Source organism: Nyctibius grandis, chromosome 9 (assembly GCF_013368605.1).
Source record: "Nyctibius grandis isolate bNycGra1 chromosome 9, bNycGra1.pri, whole genome shotgun sequence".
In the NCBI taxonomy this organism is placed as follows: domain Eukaryota; kingdom Metazoa; phylum Chordata; class Aves; order Nyctibiiformes; family Nyctibiidae; genus Nyctibius; species Nyctibius grandis.
This window is the reverse complement of record NC_090666.1, coordinates 28,265,586-28,289,629: the sequence shown is the minus strand read 5'-3', so window position 1 is coordinate 28,289,629 and position 24,044 is coordinate 28,265,586. Positions and strand designations below refer to the sequence as shown.

General features: G+C 44.5%; 1 protein-coding gene across 1 annotated transcript in view; it reads left to right on the top strand.

Annotated features, from left to right (window-relative positions):
• Positions 1-17,681, top strand: part of AGAP1 (ArfGAP with GTPase domain, ankyrin repeat and PH domain 1) — a 400,015-nt gene extending 382,334 nt beyond the window's left edge. The window contains 2 exon segments of the mRNA XM_068407470.1: positions 10,917-11,172; positions 11,643-17,681. Coding sequence (XP_068263571.1) covers positions 10,917-11,172; positions 11,643-11,846 — 460 coding nt within the window. The 3' untranslated portion in view covers positions 11,847-17,681.
• The last annotated feature ends 6,363 nt before the right edge of the window (positions 17,682-24,044 follow it).

The following is a 24,044-nucleotide window of genomic DNA, read 5'->3' as shown; positions in this document are numbered from 1 at the left end:
ATTTGTGATGAGATCAGGTCTAAAGAGTACATTTGTGGGATGATAACCTGATTGGTGGCGCTGCCTCTTGAAGGGCTGAAGGGGTCTAATTGGCATATAACGCACTATAAATTTATTAGCAGCTTCTGCTTTTCCATTGGCGGACCTTCTCCTGCTAACCACCAGGAAATTACCAATTTTCAGGAGGTAGTCACTCAAGTCGCACTGCATCTGGGTTTTAAGAAGGTGCCTACATCGCTGCTTTTATAAATCCTGGCTTAGAGCTGGTACATCGGCTGGAAATCGGTCACTTCTGTAGTGGACAACTTGAGCACCGTGTGTTTACCATCCAACTTCTGTCCTCCTTGGCTTGTTCCTCCTTCCCACCTCCTTGCTGCAAACCCAAGGTGCACAAAGACCATTAGGAGGTAACTGATCAGTTTGGCAGCCCTTGGGCTGCAGCTGCCACAAACCAGAAATTACAATTTTTTTGACAGTTCATGTTCAGGGCTTTGATGTACTTATTGGTACATTCAGCCCTGGGGCATATTGGGCAGAAGAGGACATACTCACTATTTATTTTTTTTTTCAGGAGCACAATAGAAATATTCAGGAGCCGATGTAATTATTTCAGTGACTTTGCTTTTAAGACTGAGTCACAAATTAGAAAATAATATTCACGTTTCTTCTAATTGGTAACAGATTAGGGATATTTTATCTTTTTTAAATAATTTCCAAATGTGTCCTGAAGAGGGATTTGCAGGGAAGTAGCTGAAAGAGAGCAGGCATTTATGCACTGAGAGCTCTTGGGCAAGAGGCTTTAATTCTTTAATTCTGGCTTTAATTCTGGCGCACGGCTTTTAAATCCCTACACACCTCTCTCCAGAGGTGCTCTCGAAGTGGAACTTGCTGTCACTTTTGGCAGGCGTCTCCGGTGCAGATTTTCTTTGCTGTCAGGTTTTATGTGAGTTTCCCACTGTTAAGCACCAACCGTATGGCTTGTAAATCATAAAAGTCTAAAGGTTTGCAAGTGATTAATAGGCAGAGGTGTGCAATTAGAAATGCCTCAGTAGTACTTGAGCGCTCGAGTGTCTTTTGAAAGCTGAGTCCATTTCTAATCTCGCCTCTTGGGGTGCACTTGGGCAACCCCAGTGTTGCACGTCCCGTTGTTGAAAATATGCAAACAAAAAAAACAGCACTGAGGTTTCATTTGTTAGGTACAAAGGGAACCTCCTGGATTTCTGTGGATGCTATCTGCTGAGGATTTCCCAAGTTTTCTTTTTTTTATCTTAGATATTCAAGTTAATTCTTCATCTCCTTTGCTTTTTCAGAAATGTGAGCTGTTTTGCCAACAGCCTTTTTTAAACTAATTATTGTTTGTGGTTTTAGAAAGGCATCAAGCACCTGCAGCCCACTAAAATTGAGGTAGAGGGAAGTCCCATCACTTGCTCAATGGAGAGAATACCTTGGGAGATCTAACTTACTGAGACAGGCATCATTTTTATTGAATAAAAATAGTCATTAAAAAAATGTGAGTACTGGAAGAGTCTGATAGCATTAACGATTTCTGTAGAGTCCTTAGCATCAGCAAGATGTAAGAGGTGGCCAAAGCAGCTGAAGAAGTAACCATTAGAGGTGGCGTAGAGGAACAGACAAAGGTGTGTTGGTGGGAGGGAAGATGTGTCGGAGAGAAAGAGGGGGGTATGAGATGTACTGGAGATGTTGGGAGGTGAGGGGAGCAGAGGGGGGAGAGCTCCAAGTCACTAGGGAAGAGTCGGAGAGTGGAGAGGTCCGTGTAGCACCTGGAGAACACAGGTCACAGAAATGCTGCCTATGGGGATGGTCTGGGTACATCCCAGCCCTCTGAACCCTCAGCTGCAGACATGCCTACCTTCCACTACTGACTTGTGCAGAGCAAGCATTTCGTTTTATTTGCTTGCTGCTCCAAATGGTGTTCTTTACAGTCTGTGCTTAAATACGGTGTTTATTACTTGTATTTTCTGTTCTATGTCTTACATAAACTCAGTGTAGTGTTGGGTTTTTTTTTCCAAAGACTCCAAAGAGTATCTTATTGCTTCTGCTGGAATTAAGGTAATATTAAAGCCCCCTGAAAGGGCTTTTGTTGCTCCTTGTAAACCAAACTATAAGAGTTATTGGTAACAAAGGATCAAAATTGTCAAGAAAATTTTTGAAGGTCTTTGTGAAGTGTTGTAATTAGACTGTCCTCTTCCAGTTCCTGATCCTCGGGTAAAGGTTGCCTTCCCCTTCTGCAGCCCACAACATATTTTTTCCATTTTGTATCGTTGAAGGCACCTTTGTGTGCTAAGCAAGCTCTCATTTGAGATCTCTTTAATGTCTACGCTGCAAGTTTGTCAGCCCTTTGGGTAGACCTCAGAGGGGTTTCCCCCCACCCCGCCTCATTATTTATAAGGCATTGGTGCACTCATAGTTACGCTACTTCTCCACTTTACAGCGTGATGAGCAGAGGAAAAGCTCCATTTCTCTTCTCTCATCTGTGTATGATGTGATACGTTCCAAAGCAGATCACATCAGCGACTGTTATGGTATCCTTAATGCGCTGTGATAGTCGCATCACGGGAGGAGCTGCTGGAAAGCACGTCGCTGATGGACGTCCCTGTTACATGCCACGTTACTCAGGGTCTGGGGGAACCTCACTTGGCTCCCTCGCTCTGTCTCTCACCTGGCACAGATTATTGAGATTTATGCATTGGAATATTTGTGTGTCACTTCCCCCCTGCCTTTGAGTACTGTACAGGAGCTTTCGCTAATATGAATATGAAAGCAGAAGCCTGGTTTGGGGTGAAAATAGCCAGATTTTTAGGCATAAATAACCAAGATAACAGACTACCTTCACTTCCACAAAGGATTTCCTAGTAGTTCATTTTTAGTTCCGTTATCTATTCAAAACTACTGCCACGTTTTGTGTGAAAATTTATTTCAAATGGAATTTTCATATTTTTTTCCCTAAAAAAAAGGAAAAAAGTATGTAATGATTTCTTAAGCTACGTTTAAAATACTGTTGCATTAAGTATAGCCTTCCTGTAGGAGGAAATTAGTGTTAAAAATTGCAAATTAATGGAATTTTCTAACCTGAGTGACCATATAAAATTATAAATTGAAATTTCCAGTCTGTGTTTAGGTACTGGCACAATGCAATTTGATGTATACACTTAAGACATCGGGCTAAGTGTGGTTACACGTGAATAATGAAATGCATTACATATGTGTTTGCAGTTAGTATTCTCTGCATATACATATATATAACTGAAAACAAGCAAGAAGCAAATATACTCCTTGGTTTTAGCATTTCCATGCGGCTGATCTAGAGCAGCTTTTGGCTTTTTTAGGTAGTATTTGTAGTATACTCATATGTTGAGGTTGACCACCCAAGAAATGGAAGCAGTCCATGTATGTATCTAGAACTACACACTGATAACTCACTAGCTCTTTTTTTTTGGTAGCCAGCACAGTGATAATGTTTTGGGTTAAATTTTGCATGGATGTTTATAGGCTTGTACATCAATATCTAGGTAAAAGGAACTGGATCGTGAACTCGATAGTTTATCTGTTGGTCAGCGGAGGGTGGGTGGAAGGGAGCAGTCATTCATGGCTGTTGTAGTCCAGATTCTCATAAGGTCTCTCCTTGCACATCTTAGCAGAAACGCATCTTCCTCCACTGTTCACGGTGCTTTTTCAATTGTTTTCACCAAGCGACATGTTTGAAATCCTTAAGAGTTCACCATTGTTAGGTTTCTTTCCTCCTAAATGTTGCTGGCAATGCTATTTAAAAAAAAATCCTGGGGCTTTTGGGCTTAGTGGAAAAGTGCAATTTGTGGCATTCTTCAGGCTTTTTGTTAAATCTCTAGGGACTGTTTTCATTTCACATAGTTGTATGGAACAAAAAAAAAAAGGTTGGATTTGTATTGAGGAAAGACTTAACCAGCTTGCAGGGCTCACAGTTGTCACACGTATGATCTTTATTCTCAACTTAATAAGCCTTTTCTTAGTATGTGCAGTATTCCCTACCGTTGTGTGTCACATACCTTTTGCTTAACTTTATACAGAGTGAACCTCAGGTGTGATATATTTTGTCGAGTATACCTTAAAAATTACTAGATTGAGTGTCATGCAATGAAAACATTGTTTGCTGCAATTTTATGTGATATATCAGAGCCCACAACTGCAGGATATTTATCTAGAAAGCCTGAAGTCAGTAAACCTTGGTGTCTCGGCCAGGCCAGTAATTAATGTTGTGCAGTAATAAATCTGCAGGTGTCCTAACACCTAAGGGAGAGCTGCTGGTTTCTCCGTGGCATCACTGGAAGGCAAGCCTAGAAGTGCAGAAATAGCAGCTATTGTGGAGCCCTACGTTAGGGGGATGCTGTCAGGAGAGAGGGCAAAGAAAGTGGAGAAGCTCCACTGAATCCGAATGACAATTATACTGGGAAGCGTCATGCAAGATGTGATGGATTTGAGAAGCACATTCAGCTTTGCACGTATGAGCGATCTCTGTTCGTCATGCACAGTAGGGTTTTTTTTTTTTCCTTAAACACACAGCTGTTGAAGGAAAACTGGAAAACGTAGTAGTAGAGCTAATGGTGGAGAAGATCCTGACCTGTGGGCTTCACAAAACAGCTCCCTGACAGTGTGAGGAGCTTTGGGCCTGCTTCTGGTGGGAAGTCGCCTTTATTTTGTGTCTTTTGGGGCTGGTGTTTTGGTTTGGTTGCTTGAATAGGTCTGAAGGTGGGAGAAGTAATTTGAATTTGGAATATTTTTATGACACTGATGTGTCTCTCTCTTTCCTCACTGGCAGACGAAACTTTGCAGGTTCAACAGTAGGTTGAACGCAGTCCTCAGCCAGAAAACTTCCCTGGCAGAGACAGTAATTAAATCATTTCCAAGCTTGGTTACTACACTGCTCACCCGGAGAGCCCTGGTCCAGAGTCCAGGACAAGACACAGGTTGGCTTATCTGCAGCCTTTCTATAGGGCTGCTCTTCCTCCGTCAGGGATGTTTAACTTGTAAGAAGTAATAAGCTTAATAGGTTGACTTTATTTAATTATTAATGATCCCTTTCTGTCCTTACAGCTCATAAAACACCCTGTAGGTTGGCAAAACACTCATAATATTGATCAGGAGCCAGAGAGATATTTATTTTCTCTTTGCCCCAGCGCACATAAATCTTGGTCCTTTGCCTCCTTTTTCTCAGCAGGCGGGATTTACAGTGGCCTGTTTCTTAAAAGCTTTTCGTAATTAAGGAATAAATACCCATCGGTCTTTGTTTGCTGTCTGGAGTCCTCTTGTTTGCCAGGGACCTATATATCCCCGGTGGGCTTGTGCGCCTTCCCCCTTAGCAACGCAGCCGGGGCGAGAAGGCATGCATGGTAGGAAGCAGTCAACTGCTAAGCACTTACTTTGCAATAGAGCGGGGTCTTCTCCTGCAGAGAGAGGAAGCCCCTGTGTTTTGTCAGCATATTGTTCCCAGCTCGTCTTCCATGCCTCTCCTCCCAGTTCCTGCTTTGCTTGGGACAGGAAGACACTTGGGAAATTCCTTGCTGCTAGCCCTTTCTTCTCGCCTTCTCTTCTTCTCCCCTGCTTTGCTCGTTGCAATTAAAAACATCATGAGTCTTTCCCAACATTTCAGTCCCATTCCCCCACACACACCAATGTTTCTCTTTTACCCATCACAACGCCACATCGCCAACTCTAACCAAAGCGATGCGGTTTATTGGACGCGTGCGGGGGCATCGCGAAGGGGTTTGTTTAAATGGCAAGCCCCGGCACAACTGTCTGCCCAGCGCTGGTCATTAGGTGATGCATGCTTCTTGCATGCTGGACCACAAAGCTAATGATACCTTCTGGGACTCTGCAGGAGTTGGGAGGTACGGGAGTTAGATTTACTTCGTTTTCTTGGAAGAGACACATTAACCTTGTCCGCTGGCCAACAGGAGAGAAAATTTGGCAGTGCTCTTGTTCAGCTGGCCAGGTTACTACCGCATTAAGTGGTTGTACTTCAGTGAACAACCAGAAATGGCAACACGCGAGCGCGGCATCTGCACGGCGATGCTAGAGAGACCATTTAGAGGCCTCCTTAGTTTACAGAATTATTTTCTTTAGTAAGAGAGAAGAAAAGATTAAAAATTTCAAGAACTTTTTAGTGTTGCTGGAGGTGTGGACGATAAAACTTCCATTCAAAATGCCCTCACCAAGCCTGCTCGGTGGGAAATCAATGCTGTGCCATGGTAAATACCTGCTGTCCATTAAATTTTTAATGCAACCTTTCAAAATCTCATTGAGCCTTTTAACAAGCCATGAGTAATTTTCAATAACGAGCAAGTGACACATGGTCTTTGTGATCCTTGTTATCACTTTGGTAAGATCAAGGCTGCTCTTGCGCTGGAGCTGTTGAATTTTGATGGCAAGTTCTCAGGCTCTCTATCCACATGCTGTTGCCTACACAATCAGTTCTGAGTCGCCATATGAACACGGCTTTTATTTCCACCTTGCACATCCTTTTCATGTTCACCTTTCATGCCTCTTCACCAAGTGTATGTGGGGGACAAATGAAGGTGAAGGCAGAGGTGAATGGGAGCGAGGAGTAAGATGGAGAGTTGGTACCAGCAGTACGAGGCTTCTGCTCAGATTTGTTGGGTGTAAAACCACACACGTTTAACTGAGGTGGGAGAGCCAGACGATGCACTCTACGGGGCTGAGCGGTGTAGGACGTGGGCTCCTAAATAAGCGTCTCTGGTGCAAACCCACAAGTGGAGAATGCAGTGTAGCTCCTGGAGCAAAGCTGTGCTCTAAGCAAATCTGCTTTTTATATTCTCTCATGCTATCTAGTTAGCCCTCCCCCTTACCAGTGCCCCATATTTATGTTTCCAGATAATAATGATGTGATGTGGATGGTAGAGTAATTTAAATAATTGAACATTATCTTGAGAAGCAGGCACCTAATTAGATCAAAATAAACCGAGAACTGAAATTTTCATCTGTTTCTAATAACCCTTTACCTAGGTATAGTATCGCTGCCGTGGCAGAGATCTCATTATTCATACCACTGCGAGTACTCAGAGTTCACTAGTGATGGAGACTCCTGCAAGAGCAAAGAGCTTGGTGATATTTTTTGGCCAAGGCTTAGTGGCTCGTTCCTCCCTCGGTACCGCAGAGTATTTTGCAGTCTTAGCCCTTGTATAACCAGCAAGGTTTGAAGTTTGTATCAGCAGTCTGGGTTTAAATGCATAGCTTCAGAGATGAAAGGCTCAAAGAAAGTCTGATCTTATAACTATGTTTTTTCTTTCTCTAAGTTTATCTAGGAGTTTATTAATGCCTTTGTGCACATGCATTGAAAAAATAGCCACTAGCATGATCACCAAAGAAAAGAAGTCATTTTAGTACATGTGAGGAAGAGGCAGCTCACATGTTCTTCAGCATTAGGTAGCATTGGGGCCATCTGAGCGCACGATGATGTTGCCTCTCCAGCACACTACCTTCAATCTGGTCCTGAGAAAAGGTCTCCTCTGGATTTAAAAGTTCAGTAAAAGAGTCTTGTTTTGGCTTTGACAACTACAGCTGGAAGTCTCTGGTGTCGAGGGAGTCGTTCAGAGTGGAAGTTACCAGGATTACAGCTAAGGGAAGAAAATGAGGGAAATATTTACTAGCCAGTGTAAGTTTCTTTTATTTTTAGGAATTGGTTCGGTGTCTTTCTCCTGGTTAGTTGCTCTTCCTCACATTTCCTCATTACTCTTATTCAGTTGATTTATTTAAAGGTATGTCAGTGCTGGCTGAAATGAAACACTGTGCCTCCTCTTCCTGCTTCTTGCTGACCGCTCCAATAATTCATTTTTTAGCTCATTAGCTAACAGGGGATGTGAACAGTGGTCCTCCGGGGACTGCGGTGAGGGTAAGTGATCTACTGCTGACAACTCTGCTCTTGGACTGGCCTTCCTTGGGGGAAATGAAACCTCAACCAAGACAAGCTGTGGATCCCAGAAGTGAAATTGTGGCATCAGAGAAACAATTACAGTATTTATGTCTTGTTGTCAGGATTTCTAAGGTGAACACAAGCAGCGGAGCTGAAGCTGTCTTCCAGGAAAGTCCCCGGGACTTCCTGTTCAAAATGAAATGGTTTGTGCCAGAGATGTGGGGAGGATGGCCATGGACATTGGCTTTCTAGATACTCATTCAGAAACAGTCCCTCTACATTTTGGCTGTCCGTGAGGTGTGGGCGAGTGTACTTTTCCTCCTACCTCTATGATTAAGTTTCGTTTTCTACCAGAAAATCCAAGTGATGTATCTTTCTTGTGCCATTTGTACAGTGGAATAACATCTAAATCTCATTCGATAGCTGATGTCAGTGACATGCTGCCCCCAAATGTCTGAGGCTTTTAAAACACCTTTATTTTTGTTTGTAATGTTTGCTGTGTTCCCACCACAACCCTGAACGTCACTCCAAAGGTAGAATTTGGCCTTAATGAATTGAGTCCTTTGGTGGCCTACGTGGTCAAGAAAAATTAGGCAGGTTTTTGGGAGAGAGAAACTGAAGTGAGGTAAAATAACCACGTGAAGGTTGAATTTTTAGGTGAGCGTAGCCCAGTGGCACAGCCTGCTGCTGGCTGCAGGGTCCTGCGCTGGCCAGGCACACTAGTGAGCATCTCCTGAGGGACCTGATGTCTCCTTAGCTGCTGCCTGGCTCTGCAACAGATTTCCTCTGGTGAAGGGGTGGATCCTGACTGGAGCACACAGTCAGTGTTAATGCAGAGCATTTACAGGTTACTGGATCATACTGCAGGAGAGTGCTTTAAGGAAGGACCATTCGCATCCTCTCCATCACTAATACAGGTGTGTTCCCCTTTCTCAGATTTATTTTTAAATGGGTTTTCTGTTCTTTTCCCAGCCTTTTGAGACAGCAGGATAAACCCAAGCAGGATCAGGTCGTTGCTGTCTCTCCTGCTCTCTTGCAGCTTTCCAAGAGGAGCAGGGTTGCCTTTGTCCGCTCCCATGCGATGTGCAGCACGTGTGAAATTCGTGCCGATGACTTTGTCGACAGCGGCCTAAAGCTCTGACAGCCTCCGCCTGCACTTGGCACTTACTGCCTCTGTTTCGGTACATACCATAGCTCACTGTTGCGGTTTGAGGTGAATTGTGATTAGAAGTGGGAGACTTGTGTAAAACAGCTTGTTTTCTAAACAGAAAGGGACTTCTCTACAAGCCATGGTGATCGCAGCAACCGATGCTCTGACAGGAGCCAAAACTTACTATCACTCAAAAGATGGTCTGAGGGAGAGGGGGATTCATTTGCAGACTCTATACGTGTTTAAAAACCATATGAGAGCTTTACTAAATGTTCTTGAAGATACACTAGATGGTTACTGGACCTGGAAGTGTTGCAATGTTGCAAGAATGCCCATTTTATTGTAAATAATTGCATGTATTTTACTTTATCCTCCTCATTGCACTGTTTTTTCTTTGCTTTCTTTACCTTAAAAAAATACAAACACAAAACCCATTGAGTTAAGGATGCAATAGTAACAAGCCATTTTCTTCCTCCTCTCCATCTGGAATACCTGAAATGATACTCTGTTTATCAGATCCTGCCATCAAAGGTTAATTTGCAGCTCCCCAGATGTGTTTGGCTTTTTTTTTTTGGTGTATCTTTTAGCTTGCAGGAGTCAAAAGTTCGATTTAAACGAAGCACTCTTTGTGTTAATTTTCTGTTTGCTCTGAAAGAAAAAAAAAAAAGCCCTGGACCTGTTTGTAAGGTAAATTGTGGTGGGGTAGAGAAGAGCATGCTTTGGAAAGCTGTGCCTGAAAGCATCCAGGCAGGTCAAAGCAAGGTCGCTCCACATGTACCAGGAAATGATGCAAAACTAATCCAGATTTGCTGTTGGAAGGGTCTGTTTACATAAGTATTTAAAAACAGATTAGGGCTAACCTGACACTAGATTACTGGGAGTAGTGTAAACATGGCTGAAAGGCGTAAACAGAGCTTTGCCTTTTGTAATCCAAAGGAGAAAATCTGTCACCAGTAACAAGTTGCCTGGCTTAGGTGATGTATATGGGTTTCACAGGCTGGACAGATTACCTGAGGTACCTCTAAATGGGACTTTGTCTAGGGCTACATCTCTTAGATCGTATAATTGTATGGTAATTTTTTTAATGGAGACTTGAGGGACTTGTTTGTAGTCCTTGTTTTCCTGTAACCTAATAGCATCCTGAAAGCTTTTGATAGTTCTTGGATGTATCAGGAGGAAACGGTGCTTCAAAGTATTGTTTTGGTGGTTTGCATTTTGGAAAAACAAAACAGAGGAACCATCCATATGCCTTCGGCATTGGAAACATTACTCCACTTGTAGAAGGAAAAAGCATCCCTGCAAGCAAGGCCATGTCTTTCAGGGCTTGCTCTCCTATCTGAAATGCAAGCCCAGGTGCTTGGTTACTTCTGGTCTTAGATACAGAAATTTGGTGCATTTTCTGTACTGTATTTTGCAGCTCGCCTTAACCCTAACGTGGAACCAGGCTGCCTGGTTTGTCTTTGGTCTTCATGATCTTGAGGGCTCTTGCATAGACCTCTTGCTGGTCCTCAGGGCAGCCCTGGGGTTTTTTAGTACTTCCTGGCTGTTGTGATCTTATGAACCCGTAGGTACGGCATCCACCAAGGGGGATCTCGGGCATTGCAGTAATATGACTCAGTAATGATGAGATGGGTGACACACGTCACTGCAAAGAGTGAACTGTTGGGTGATGGGTGAACTGTTCCTATGAGGGCTTTCTCGCCAAAAAGTTGAAGGGGGGAATAATTTTCATGTTGGTTAACTGCCGTTTGCTAGCGTAACAATAGCCGAAGCTGAACCTGCACCATTTTACAGAGTCAGTGAAGTTGGGTTAGAGTGACCTGTCTCCTTTGGCTTCCCTAGGGAAGAAAAAGAGCGCTGGATACGTGCGAAATACGAGCAGAAGCTCTTCCTTGCCCCACTGCAGTGTTTGGAGCTTTCTCTGGGCCAGCATCTCCTGAGGGCTACAGCCGAAGAGGACTTGCGGACGGTCATCCTGCTTCTTGCCCACGGGACTCGGGAAGAGGTGAACGAGACCTGCGGAGACGGTGATGGACGCACTGCCCTCCACTTGGCATGCAGGAAAGGAAACGTGGTGTTAGTGCAGCTCTTGATTTGGGTAAGTACTTGGTGGCTGGGGAGGGGCCTGGCTGGATCCCTCAGCAGGATGTCTCAGACGACCTACCTGTGGGTTCCACAAAGCCTTTGCTGGTGTTCTGAGTCTAGATGTTCCTCATTGCATGCTCTCAAAAGACAGCAATGTGATTAAAAAAAGTATACTTCTGCCTGTCTGCTGCTACTTGATGAAAAATAATGGAGAGCGTAGGAAATGAGGAAGGAGAGATTTCCCTAGCACCTCTTTGAAACACCACCATGGCAAGTTTTGCTCCACACGTGAGCCTCTCCCCATAGAAACCTTTATGTATGTGACTTGGTGCTGCTCATTTGTCAGGACTGTATCCTGCCTGCTCTCTTCTCCTTCTTCCCATCCTCAGTTACATTCAAATCAATCTGTCCCAAGCCCGCTCCCTCCATTTTACTGCTCTGTTGGCACCGCAGCTTCCAACGACACATCTCTTCTCTCTGTAGTATGGCGTCGACGTGATGGCACGCGATGCCCATGGAAACACGGCGTTGGCCTACGCCCGGCAGGCCTCCAGCCAGGAGTGCATTGACGTTCTCCTCCAGTACGGCTGCCCGGACGAGCGCTTCGTCCTCATGGCCACTCCAAACTTGTCCAGGAAGAACAATAACCGGAACAACAGCAGTGGAAGGATGCCCACCATCATCTGAGGAGCTCACTCGTGTATTCGCTGACCTGAATTACATCCACAGCCTCATATTCCTCCATCCCCGTCACAGCTCTGCTCTGTGAGTCCAGTAACTCTCCTTTTCCGTTTTTCCTTTGGTACATCCCTGTCCCATCCAGCAACAGCATGTCTGGAGAGCACAAGGAGATGAGAAGGAGCAAAAAGGGGCTGCAGAGAAAGCAGTTGTTTCAGTGACAGCTCTCGAATGATGGAAACGAGCAGGCAAGAGCACGTGGGTTGAGCAGGACACGCCGCGCGTGGCACCGGGACCATGGGAGAGTGGTCGTCCCCAGTGGGGGGGACGCAGGCTCCCCGAGCATGGAGGGAAGGGGCGGAGGGAGAGGCGAGCGAGAGAAGGAAGGAGCAATGGTGACTTTCCGTAACTGACAGTTAAGCACATCAGTACATTTCACCTCTACCAAACGTGACGCCTGGATTTCATTCTCTTCTCTGAAGAGCTTGACGGCATAAATCAGAAGCAAGCACAGAGTTTGTCAGGTTTGAAGCTCCTATGATGGTATGTGTCAAATCAGTTGTAGCTAATCTGTCCAGGGAGAATACTGGCTTCATTACACTTGTATAGTTGAGTTCTTCCAGCATTACCGCTGTTTAATAGAACATGATTAGTCATCACGGAGAAAAAAGCATATTAGCTGAGGAGGTAGTTACATGGCACGCTTCGGTGATTGCTTGGATGTGATTGCAATATTCTTAGAAGCATCATATTATCTCAGACATGTTCTTTCAAGCCCTTGGAGCCCTCCTTTCTAAATTCACTGTCATAATTTAGTATCTGTTTAATTTTTCAGTCCAAAGAGAGGAAATGAGTTGCTGAGTGTTATTTGACTGCAGTCTCCTTGGTGTAAAAACAAAATGGAAAAAATAAATAAGAGTAACTACGAAACACAAAAAGGAATAATGAATACCGCTAAGGAAAAGCATTTCAAGTACGTTTAGCGAAATTAATAAATGCATTAAAGGCTAATATTTTTTTCAGGCAGCAGAAATAGGTTCTGTCATTTTGCCAAGGTAAATGTGTTGAGTTTTTGGTCACTCCTGTGATGCATTGCCTAACTTATACAGATTTTTGTATTGTGTCTCTAGATTATACGTATGTAAAATCTATTTGAATAAAAAAAAGGTAATTATGCATTGATATTTTTTTTTGTTTTGTACAGAAAATGACATCTCTGTTAATTTATAAACTGTAATGGATGTGAACCTAAATAATGTGCAACTAGTTAGGATCTGTGGGTTACAGATCACTGTACATTGAAAATATTCCCAGCAGTGAACTCTTGTTTCCATCGCAGGCCTTTGAGGAACATATCAGAAGGAGATTACGGCACGTTTGGCACAAAAAAAAAGTGTACGAGACCTTTTAGAAAGGAAAAAGAGGCTGTTTCTCAGCGCTGTAAATATATTTTACTCGAGAAGTCACGAAGCTTTCACAAGCCAAGACAAAAAGCCCTAGTCTGGCTGTGGGAAGATCAGCTTTGATTAAGTTCAGAATTGATAGCCTTCGCTGCGGTGGGCAGGGCATGGCTGCACTTGACTCCCAACTTGGCTGCTTTCTGGAAGAAAAATGGCTTGTGAAAGTAACCTGGACAGTTCATTTGAATTCCAAGTTTTAATACTTGATTTGATTATTTTGGTATTACCAGGCAGATCCCAGCTTCTCCTGTTTTCAATGAAGTAGGATTCTGGCACAGGGAAGCAGGCTCGTACAGTTTTTGGCAGGCAGAAAAGTGATTATTTTTTTTTGAAGTGGCATATGGCAATGTGAAGATGGGGGAAGGGTATATCACGGAGAAAGTTGAAAACTCAACTGAATTTGATGGCAAAGGAGCAATTATGTGAAGGCAGTGAGGTGCACACAGCGTAGTAATTTGCAAATCTACCTGCTCGTATGTTATTTCCCAAGCCTTCAGTGATGCTCCTCCTTGGGGCTCTGGATTTCATTTGGCATACCAATGGGAGGAGCATAAGAATTGCTAATTAAACTATTTTTTGACAAAATGTGAAGGAAAAAAATGTAATCTGGTGATTTTAAGGAAAAAAAAAAAAAACAAACAGAAAATTATGGATTGGATATAAAATCATCAAATTGTGGAAGAAAAGCGAGCGTCAAGGTGGAAGCACGAGAGTATTGACCAGCTTTTTCTATTTGGTGGTGTTCTCATTTTGTACTTTGTTACTGTATAGACCTTTGACTATTTGGAGGGAGGAAATCTTTCTTCAACCAGCCTGGGCTGGCTGCATCAGAGTAAGCCTCCAGCTGATTCTCTTCATACTGGGATAATTTTATTTTTTTTTTTTAAATTGAGGAAGGGTGTCTGTTATAATTGCTATTTCTCTGCCATTCCCATGCAGCTCCCTGATCTTTGGTACTGACGGGTGGTCCTTCAGCGACGGGACAACCCATCTAATGTGCAGCTGAAAGGGGATGCTGTGAAGCCCACTGTGTCTTGGTGCTCACGAGCTTTACAGCCCTATGGGGTGGGGCACAGCGGGGATTCAGGAATCACCACTCATAGTCCCAGAGGTGCTATAGCTGCCTGCTGTTCCCCTGGGAGCATCAAGGGCATTTGTATCCAAAAAACAAGTCCGATGTTTCAAAGACATGGTGGGCAGATTTGCCACCATTAAGTTCTCAATGCATGTTCCATTTCCAAGCTGTTTTTGTCCTAATTGAAAAATATTTTCTGTCCATAATTTAATGCTCTCTTTGGGCCACCTTCCTCTTATAAAGCTGAGAGTGATGCTTGAGAAACAAGGGCAACCAGGCTGTCACGCAGATTTCAGGTAGAATTATACATTCCTTTCATAAAAATTTTCTGAAGGCGAACATCTTAAAAACACAGAATATTTTTAGGAGAGGAAATTCCACTGTATTATTGGAAAAATGATATATCCAGGCTAGTCGACTAATAACCTCATACTTCAATTAAGTAGTAGCACAGTTTCTTTTAACATGAACATAGTTCTCCCTTGGAGATGTAAGCATGGGCAGTGACTGTGTTGAAGTGGCATAAGACTATGTGATGGCTTCCCTAAATGTGTAGGGTCTGCGGGGAGGATACCTGGTCGTGCATGCAGCGGCGATCCGTTTGACAGAGAGGAGATCACCCAGTGCCGTTTCTCCAAATCAGGAGAGACCTTCTCTGGCACTCCAGCTGGTGATGCTCCAGCCATGGGAGAACAGACCCCGAGGGTCTCTGCCTCATGGGGTGTTGGCTACAGTATCCCCTGTTCAAGCGGGTTTGGTTGGATGGCTATGAGAAGTTGTGTGGCACCTCCTGAGCTAGTGAGACAGGCCACCTGGCAAGGAAGTCGGGCCAGCATAGACTCTGTCCCCTTATTGCATGGTGAAGGAGAGGAGGGAAGACCCCTTTCCACCACAGCTGAGAGCGAGGATGGAGGAAGTTCTCTGTGGCTGGAGCCCAGCGGGGCTTGGCTTTGTGAGCCGAGGTCTCCAGGCTCTGCTTTTCAGGGGATGCCTTTGCACTTTGCAAAGGATGTTCTTGAAGCCGTCCAGGTACGGAAACAGGCAATGGATACTGACACGTGGAGAACCTGCAGGAATCATCCCCCTTGCTTTCACTCTGTTAACCGATCCGTTTTCTGTTCTTCGTCTCACGTTTAGCCCCTCTCGTTGCTTTTATGGAACCCACTTGCCAGGCTGTTTACGCCCTTTGAGCGTGTTACGAGCAAATTAAAAACAAATTGAGATCCAGTCAGTAAGAAATCCCAGCAGAAGCATGTTAGCTAAAGCTATTTTCTCCGAAAATGGAGTCCGCAGCTGTGGTTTTCATTGCATCCCACATCTAACCCTTTTCATCATCCCAGATACCTTTAAATCCCCCTTCCTGTGCGCTTTATCCACGATGACTAAAACACTAGAAGTGAGTCAGACGCTGCTATTAACATCAGCACTTTCCTTCTATTTATTTTAAACCAATTTCTGTTGAACGGCAGAGATGAGTCGGATGTGTGTATCTGCATCTGAACCTTGATATTCCCGGAGTTGAGGAGGGTTTACTTCTCACTATTTATTAAGAAATAAGATCTAACCTTGGGAAAATTCAAGGTCCTGCCAGTGCAGAGATTTGGCCAAGGGCTCCCGTTAACCAGATTTCCGATTTCATTGCAAAAAGGGGGCAGAAGAAAAACTATTTTTTGAGAACCTTGGTATATTCTGGGCTAGATGCTGCTCAGAAAGCCAGGCGAGCTCCTGGAAGGTGGAGAGGATTTTTAAGCATTTGGGCATAATATATAATGACTGTGTAAACATCAATCTTCTTTAATTTGCCATCTTTTCCCCGTTTCATTTAAATTATGTGTGTTAGTGCAAACAAAGCTTTAGCTGCACTTGGAGATTTGCCCTGGCCAGAGGAAGCTGAGTAACGTAGGGAGAGGAATAGAGGTGGGAATGCAAATACGGGCTTAGAAATGATCTCGGGCACTGTAATGTAGTATAATTAGATTATATGGGGTTTGGATAGCTTCATCTTTTATATTTGTATGGAGATAGGGGAAAAATGAAGTAATTTGTAGTTTCTAGTATAAAGTAGTAATAGTGGAGACAAGCACAGATTTCACAAGGGGGTCCCGGAGGGGCCCTTTCCAAATGTCTCGGGGAGCCATGTTTGCACCTTAACAGGGAACAAATGGTCATTGTGGCTGGAGGGACTCAAGGTAAAGTAGGACAGCATTGGGGACCAACCTCGGGGCAGCTTGGCTGGATGGGAGACAACTTGCCTATCCACATCTCATGGTCAAGCATCTTCAGTTCCCCTCCGGTTCCCCTCCGGTGGCTGCTACAGCGATGCATACGTGGGATCTCCAGCTATTAGTCTTGGATCCCCAGTTCAGCATCTCCTTCCATTCTTGGTGGTTTGTGGGTAAAATTTACTGCGTAAAAGAAAAACGGTTTTGGATGTTCTTGTGTTTGCTGCATAGCAGGGAAAAAAAAAAAAAAACAAAAACGCTCCAGATTATCTTTTCAAGGTAGAAAAACACTAAACTACCCCAAATTAAAAGGTTCTGCGATGAGTTTTGACTTCTTAAATTCTAAGCTACAAAAAGAAGGTTGGTTTGAATGGTTTTATTACAGAACAATCCTGTTTGAAAAAATATAGAGGTAATAGAGCAAAATATCCAAAGCTGTAGGTAGGTAGATTTGTTGTATTAACAATATTCTACGTTTGTTTTTGTTGTTTAGCGTGGGCCAGTTTTTAAAGTAAATATTGAGCGGTCTCATCTCATGACAGTTTACCTTGAGTTGACTGAATCTGCCTCATGTTTTCAAGGGAGGTTTGAAGGGTTGTGGCCAAGATTTCCAGGAGCTGTGAATAGCTCATGTTTTGGGATGATTGCATGATTTCTGAAAACAAAAGGTTTTTTCGTTTTGGTTTTTTTTTTTAGAGCCATCTTAAGCCCTGAATCACTAGGCATGCTTCTGGTCATCTTGGTCCCTGTGTTTAATTTCAGGTGACAGCAACATGTGGGTGAACTCCCACATTTACTACTGTTCCCTGAATGTTCTGGGGGGACTTTTGCTTGTGGGTAGATGAAATAAAAATATCTGTGTGCATTTCAGCAGTTTTACCCTCTTCATCTCTCTATGTCCACCTATCTCCCGAATCCCTGTGGCATACCCAAGTGGTAGCGGTCAGTTCTGTTGACAGGCAGAGCTTCAGCTTTCTCTTGGCTATGAACTTTCTGGATGTATGTTTAGCTTCCAGTACTAAGGATTGACTGTTTTGCAGTGCTTCAGAGCTAGTAATTTTTACCTGTGTGTTATGTACAAATGTGAAGGGGTGGGGTGGGGTGGGTGGGAATGCTTACAGAGGTCTAATGGCATGCGTTTGGGATGAACACGTTGCTTGCTGGCAGTGAATGCAGCATCAGCTCTTTTGTGTATGCCCCATTATCCAGAACTAATCGGTGGGTTTTTTTGTTTCTAAGAACTGAAGTAGCTGAAAACATTTCCCTGGTCCTCTTGAATGACAAGGTACAGGGGGTGAAACCCTTCACAGCAGACAACTTGATAGGGTCTGATCTGTGCTGAAGGCAAACCCCAAGCTCCTGCAGGACCAAGGAAGGGTTTTGGTGCTGAAGGTGCGTTGTTATTTGGCGACTAGTTCCCAGATCTGGGGACTGGGTTGAGTTGAACGGTGGATGAAGTGCAGTCAAGGCGGTGTGAGTCCTAAGGTAAAGGCGGTGTATCACATGGAGGTCGCTAACTACACGTGCTTTGCATCTGGTGTACGTATGTGTGTTTATATGTGCATGTATGCTCTACATACTGCTGTTAGCAATTGTGGAAATATATGTGTGCACATTTACGCATTAATCAAAATCAATAGCTAAAGCCAGGGTTTCAGTTAGATGTCTCTAAATGGGCAAGTTTCCCAGCTTGAGTAAGGCCAGCCATTTCCAAGAGCGCAGGAGGCAGGCGCAGGATGGGGGACACCAGCTTGAGGGATAGAGGGATGCAGGAATAGGAGGTACAGGCTTACTGCGGCTCTTGCGAGCCATCAGACGCTCTGGACTCGCACAGATACCTGCCTTGGAGGTTTTAAAAAAAATCCAGCTCCTTCAGACAGCAACACTCAACTTGAAAAAACCTTTAACTTGTCCACTGGGACTGAAGTATCCCCCTTGCTTGAGAGAAGAAATCCCAGCTCACCAGCCCTGAGGGTGTTATCACAAGAAACACCAGGGAAGGAGATTCTGAAGGTGTGAAGTACAGGGGACTTGCTGCTCAGAGGGCCTTTCTTTTATATAAATTTGCTTGCGACTCAGCTTACTGGCTGAATTTAAGTGCGGGACCAGCAGGCTGCCCTCCCGTAGCTGATTCAGCTGATTCGGGTCCTGCTGCTGTTTGTGGGGCCGTTGGGGATGACAGTGGTGAGATGTTTCTCAAGAGCTGTCTCCAGGTGAGTTCTTCCCCAAGAGCAGCTCCTCATCCCTCCCTCCACTTGTTCTTGGCCGTTACTCTCTGGCCCCCAAATTTTGCCCTGAGGGAGCCACAAACCTCAGCTGAAGTGTGCTGAGGCTTTGTGTGTACCGAGTAGTCCAAGAAAACTTGACCAAGGGTTGTTCAAGCCGTTTCTACCCTTGGTTTTGGTTTATAGTCGTATCAAGGGAAATCAGTAGGGACTCTGGCAGGGCGAGAAGGGTGGTTTGCTGGAGCTAGGCAAGGTATGGTAGGAAACATGGCTGGCTGCATGGAGATGGTGGGAGGATCTTTTATTTCCCCTGCTTGCACCCGTGACAAAGTAGTTTCTTTGAAATGCTGTTGAAAACCCCTTTGAGCGTTTTTTTCTGATGTATCCAGAGGTGCAAGACACGTTGAATCTATGGAGCTCATTTTGCCAATCCACGGAGAAAACAGGACGTACCCATGCTCTGAAAGCACAGCCCTTTGCTCCGTGGGAATACCAAGTTTCCAGGGGACTGCCCACGTTCGGTCCGTCTCTCTTTTTACTATTTTAATGTCAAGAGCATCTTTCACTTGTAGGCAGCTTGCATAGGTGGGTGCACAGACTGAAGGGGTATCTGGGAGAGCAGTGTCTTGTAAAACACCAGGGCCTCATTTTGTGTAATGATTGCCTTTGGACTCCAGTTTGGGATTGCCAGGGGCCTGATTCTGCAGCTCCTGCTGCCTTAAACCTCTCGACTTCAGCGGGGTTTGAGCGTATCCCGAATCCTTTGCCAAGCCCAAGGCCAAACAGCTTTGGGGTGGCAGAGTTGGGCACGGGTGGGCTGTACCCTGACCTCTCTGAAGGCCGAGTTCGGCCCCTGGTTTCAGCAAGGTTGTGATCTGAGGTTCAATCTAGCCAGCACCTCTATTTTGGGGAGCACCATGGGCACCTCTTTGGGAGCAGATGCGTACGCTGTTTGTTTCTTTTATTCCTTAATACCCTACGACCGCCTGCAAAGGCTAGATTTTACGTTTGGCCGCATTTAGCCCTCAAGTCTTTAAGTTTTTCTACTTTGTGATGTTTGTCTTTCTGGTTGGGATGGGGAGAAAGGGAGCCCGGGTGAGTAGGGACACCTGAGACCTGTGTTTGGGGTAGAGGCAGAAGATAATCTAGCACATGGCAGGCTTTATAGCAAGTTTTGGGTTTGGGTTTTTTTTTCTGTTCCTGTAAATAGTAATGTATAAATGATGACGAGACAGTGTGGAAATTATTAAAAAAAATACGTCTTTTGTTGTTGTTTTTATATTACCTCATTCAGCAAGTTTGTTTTACAATGACTCAATGATGCTTTATTTATATTGTTTGTACTGTAATTAAACCGATTGACAAACATTTCACTTTGCTTGTTTCATATGATTTTTGGTTCAATTAAGTATGCCAGTTTGTATTATGTTTCCCTTTCCTCTCTCTCTCTCCCCCCACGTTGAGATTTTTGTGTCAGCTGTACAGTATTCTGAATAATTAAAAAAAATGAAATAAATAAAAAAAGACAAAAAGTTGTAAAGTACTGCAGAGAGAGGCTGCTATATTGTATAGGTCTCTTTCTAATAAAGACAAGAAAATTTGTTCGTCGCAGCTTGCTTCTTTGCTTGAGTCTTCATTGCCCTGTTATTGAGATACACCTGCCCTGGCCCCACTTTCTTCTCCTATTAACGATGAGATACTGTCACTCTTTGCCAGTAATAAAGATGAAGTATTATCTGAGACCTGGGATGTCAGAAGAGCCAGTAGTGGTGCAAATTGATAAATTAAAAAGCAATAAGTCAACCAGACCGTAATGGTGTATATCTTAAGAGTTCTGAAAGTGCTTAGGAACTGAATGACAGATCTCCCAGCAAAAATTTGCGAGCTTTCATTAAAAACAGTTATTCTCCCCGAGGAAGAGAGAGTAGTAAATGTTGCACCTAGGCTTTAAGAGTCTCTGGAGGAGATCCAGGGAAATAGGCCAGTAACGGTTACATCTGTATCTGCTAAATTGGTTGAAATGATCATTTAAAATAAGAATAATAAAACATCTTTAAGGTCATGATATGGTATGGTCTAATCACTTCTTTGAAGGAAAATCATGGCTCTCTATTAGGCTTCTCTCAAGTCATTTAAAGCCCTGAGCAACGGGCAACTGATTGACGTTTATTTACATTTTTAAAGGTCTTGTCCCAAGTACATCACGAGAAGAAACCAGGAATCTAAGTAGACCCAAGGAGAAGACAAAGTATTGCCCTGATGCAGAAGGTTGAGAGATGGGATGGAGAGGGAAGCAAGAGGTGATGGGTTTTCACCTGAGCAGCCTGGTAACTAGCCACATGCTGAAGGGTCCCTCCCAGGACCTGTGGGTTGGCAATACGGTTAGTGATATCAATGGCTGCGAAAAAACTACAAAAGGCCACGAGAGCTGTGTGGTGGCCAGGTGGGTACATAGAGAATAGCAGATAAAATTCAGTATGTGTGCGTTAATGGGGAAAAAGAGGGTGATGACTTAAATCTGCCCGGGGGTGAAGAAAGAAGTGTAAGATTTTAAGATCCATAAGGGCACCATGGAGTGAGACAACCAATGCTACAGTTTGGCCATCTATGCTTGTCCCACCTTATAAAAGACACAGAGAAAGCAGGGATGTTCAGAGATTAGTAGAGCCATGAAGAGATGGAAAAAGTGGGGAATTTCCCTAAAAAAAAGAGACACAAAGAGGGGAATATGATAGCCATAGATAAGCGGTGGAGAAGCAGCAGGTTGGGGCTGTCTCTTTTCCTGGTCTTGCACCCAACACAGTGCATGGGCTGATACCAAAGGGCAGCACAGTCAAAATCGAGACCAAGATGGACGGACTCTCCAATGCATCACTGGTCCAGGGACCTCACTGCAGCAGGATTTCCTCCAAAGAAGGCCTGGCCAACATTGGGAAGGTAAGCTTGCATCTTCACAGACTGAATGGGACTGCCCACAGTATGGGATTGTGGTCTTTTGGTTTTCTCTTCTACATCTGCTTTGGCCTAAATTTGTTCATTCTTCAGGTTATTGCCCATGCCATCATGTCTCCGACCTGCAGGGAGCTGTCGGTTCTGTCCTGTCTGATGGGGATTTGTCTGGGGCTCGGGGGAGGTTTTCCATTTCCTTTTCTGTTCTTAGTCCTCCAAGTGCTGCAGGGAAGCTATACCAGCACTGTCGGGGATGAAAAACTACAGGACTGGTTGTGTATTTTCTTTTTTTTTATATATATATATATTTTTGGGGGTATACATCACTGTTCTGTCATGCAGCAACTGTACACCTTTGTTCTTGCAACATTTTTCCACCCTGTTTAACCCCATCGCACGTCCAACCAGCACCGAAGCAGGAGGTGGGTGCTTTGTGTTCTCCCCTTATGGATTTGAAACATGAACCTCGAATGTGGGAGAACTTGTTTTGGATTCCCCTGGGTGTAAAGCTGTAGTAGTGCTTTTTTTAGGAATGATCCATCCCTCCCCTCCTTTGCCCTCCTAAAGGGGTATGGGGCTTGATTTTGTGATGGGCATGGCTGGCTGCTCTCTCTAATAATTCTCCTAAGATCTGGCTTCTCCTAGAAGATCCTGGTGCCAGGGATGGTGGAGCTGATTTAAGGATGTCTTTCATTCCCACATTTCTTACCTACCCCAAGCCCACCCCTGTGTACCCCTGAAACACTCGCAGCTGGTGGTATTCACATGCTTAGGAAGAAAAGAAAATATCCTACTGCAAAGCAACAGGGGTCAGAAAGAGATTTTGAAGGAAAACTATAGATTTTCCCCTAATGAGAGTAGGGGGAACCCCCCCTTTTTTCTTTTTTCTTTTTTTTTTCCTTTTTTTTAAAGAAAAAAGCAATTACTGTAAAGACCGGACTGTTGCTCTGCCGTAAGGCCTTGCTGTGCGTTTCCACCCTTGCCTACAAAGGATTAACTTTGATGGATGCTGGGAGCATCAGCTCAAGAAACCTGCTCCAGAGCCCAGAAGACACTTACTCCTTACGTACCGCAAGCTTTTAGCCCTCATTCAGGATATTCCCTTGGCAGTTTTGCTGTTTCTTATTTGTTCTTTAACACAAATCCAAACTGGTATGAAGGGAGCGATGGGATGAGACGACTGAGGACCGCACGGACAGCGATCGTGTGCAATGTGATGATGGTAGGATGGGGCTGACCATCCCTGGTGAACAGCTTTGTTTTCCAGAAGAGAGCCAAGCTCATGCAAATTCAGCTCTTCTCATTAGACATTTTATGCTTTATGAATATCCGGTAAGAGTAGCCTTAAAGAGCCAGGTCAAAGATCCACCCATACCAATGCTTTTTCTCCACCTGTGGCCAAAAGCCAATGCTGGAGGAGAGCGGGAAATCAGATTATATGGGGCTTTTGCTATGTATTTCCCTAGCCTGTAACTGTGTAAAATTCAGGGACTGCCAAGCCACCTGGTTTTGGTGAGTTTAGTAATCCACAGTGGATTTCTCTTCCATCCATTTGGCTCATCCCCTGAATCTCTTGAAAGCTTTGAGCATCCACAGCATCCCACATGAAGGAGTTCCTCAGCTGAACCGCAACGGTGGTGAAGAGCCACCACCACCTTCCTCCCTGCTTCCCTCCTCCCTTTGCAGAGCCTTGGGGAGGAAGGGTGGCCGTGGGACCCCCTAGTTTGAGGTGACTTGGCCAAATTTATCTTCCTGAGGGCCCTTCCCAGGGACAGCATGCATCGCTCATGCCGAGTTGCTCAATGACTTGGTGACAGGAGGTGGAAGAGGCATCCAGAAATGCTGCTCAGAAACTTGAATGCTGAAAACCCAGCAGAAATCCAGGCTGGGGAGCAGCATGTCCCACACGGAGCTACCTCCTTAGAGCTTATCCCTTTGCCCCTTTCCTTTTCCTCTCTTTATTTCCGTGATGGGGCCAAGGCCCAAGGCACGTGATGCTTGCAGGGAGAAGCAGGCAGCATGTGTTTTCCCCATCGAAGTGTTCCTGTAGTGTTGCAATTCCCACCTGAGCGATACCCCGAACAGGACTCGGAAGAGCACAGACTGCCAGAGTTACCAGGAGGGCGTGTTAGGGGAACGCTCCTGGTGAAACCACTAAATGTGATGTAGGAAAACCACAAACCCACGGCAGAACTGGGAAACCCACCAGGCAGTCATTTATCCCGCCTAACCTCCAGTAAAGCCCTTAATTGGCCAATAAATGCGGCCACAATAAC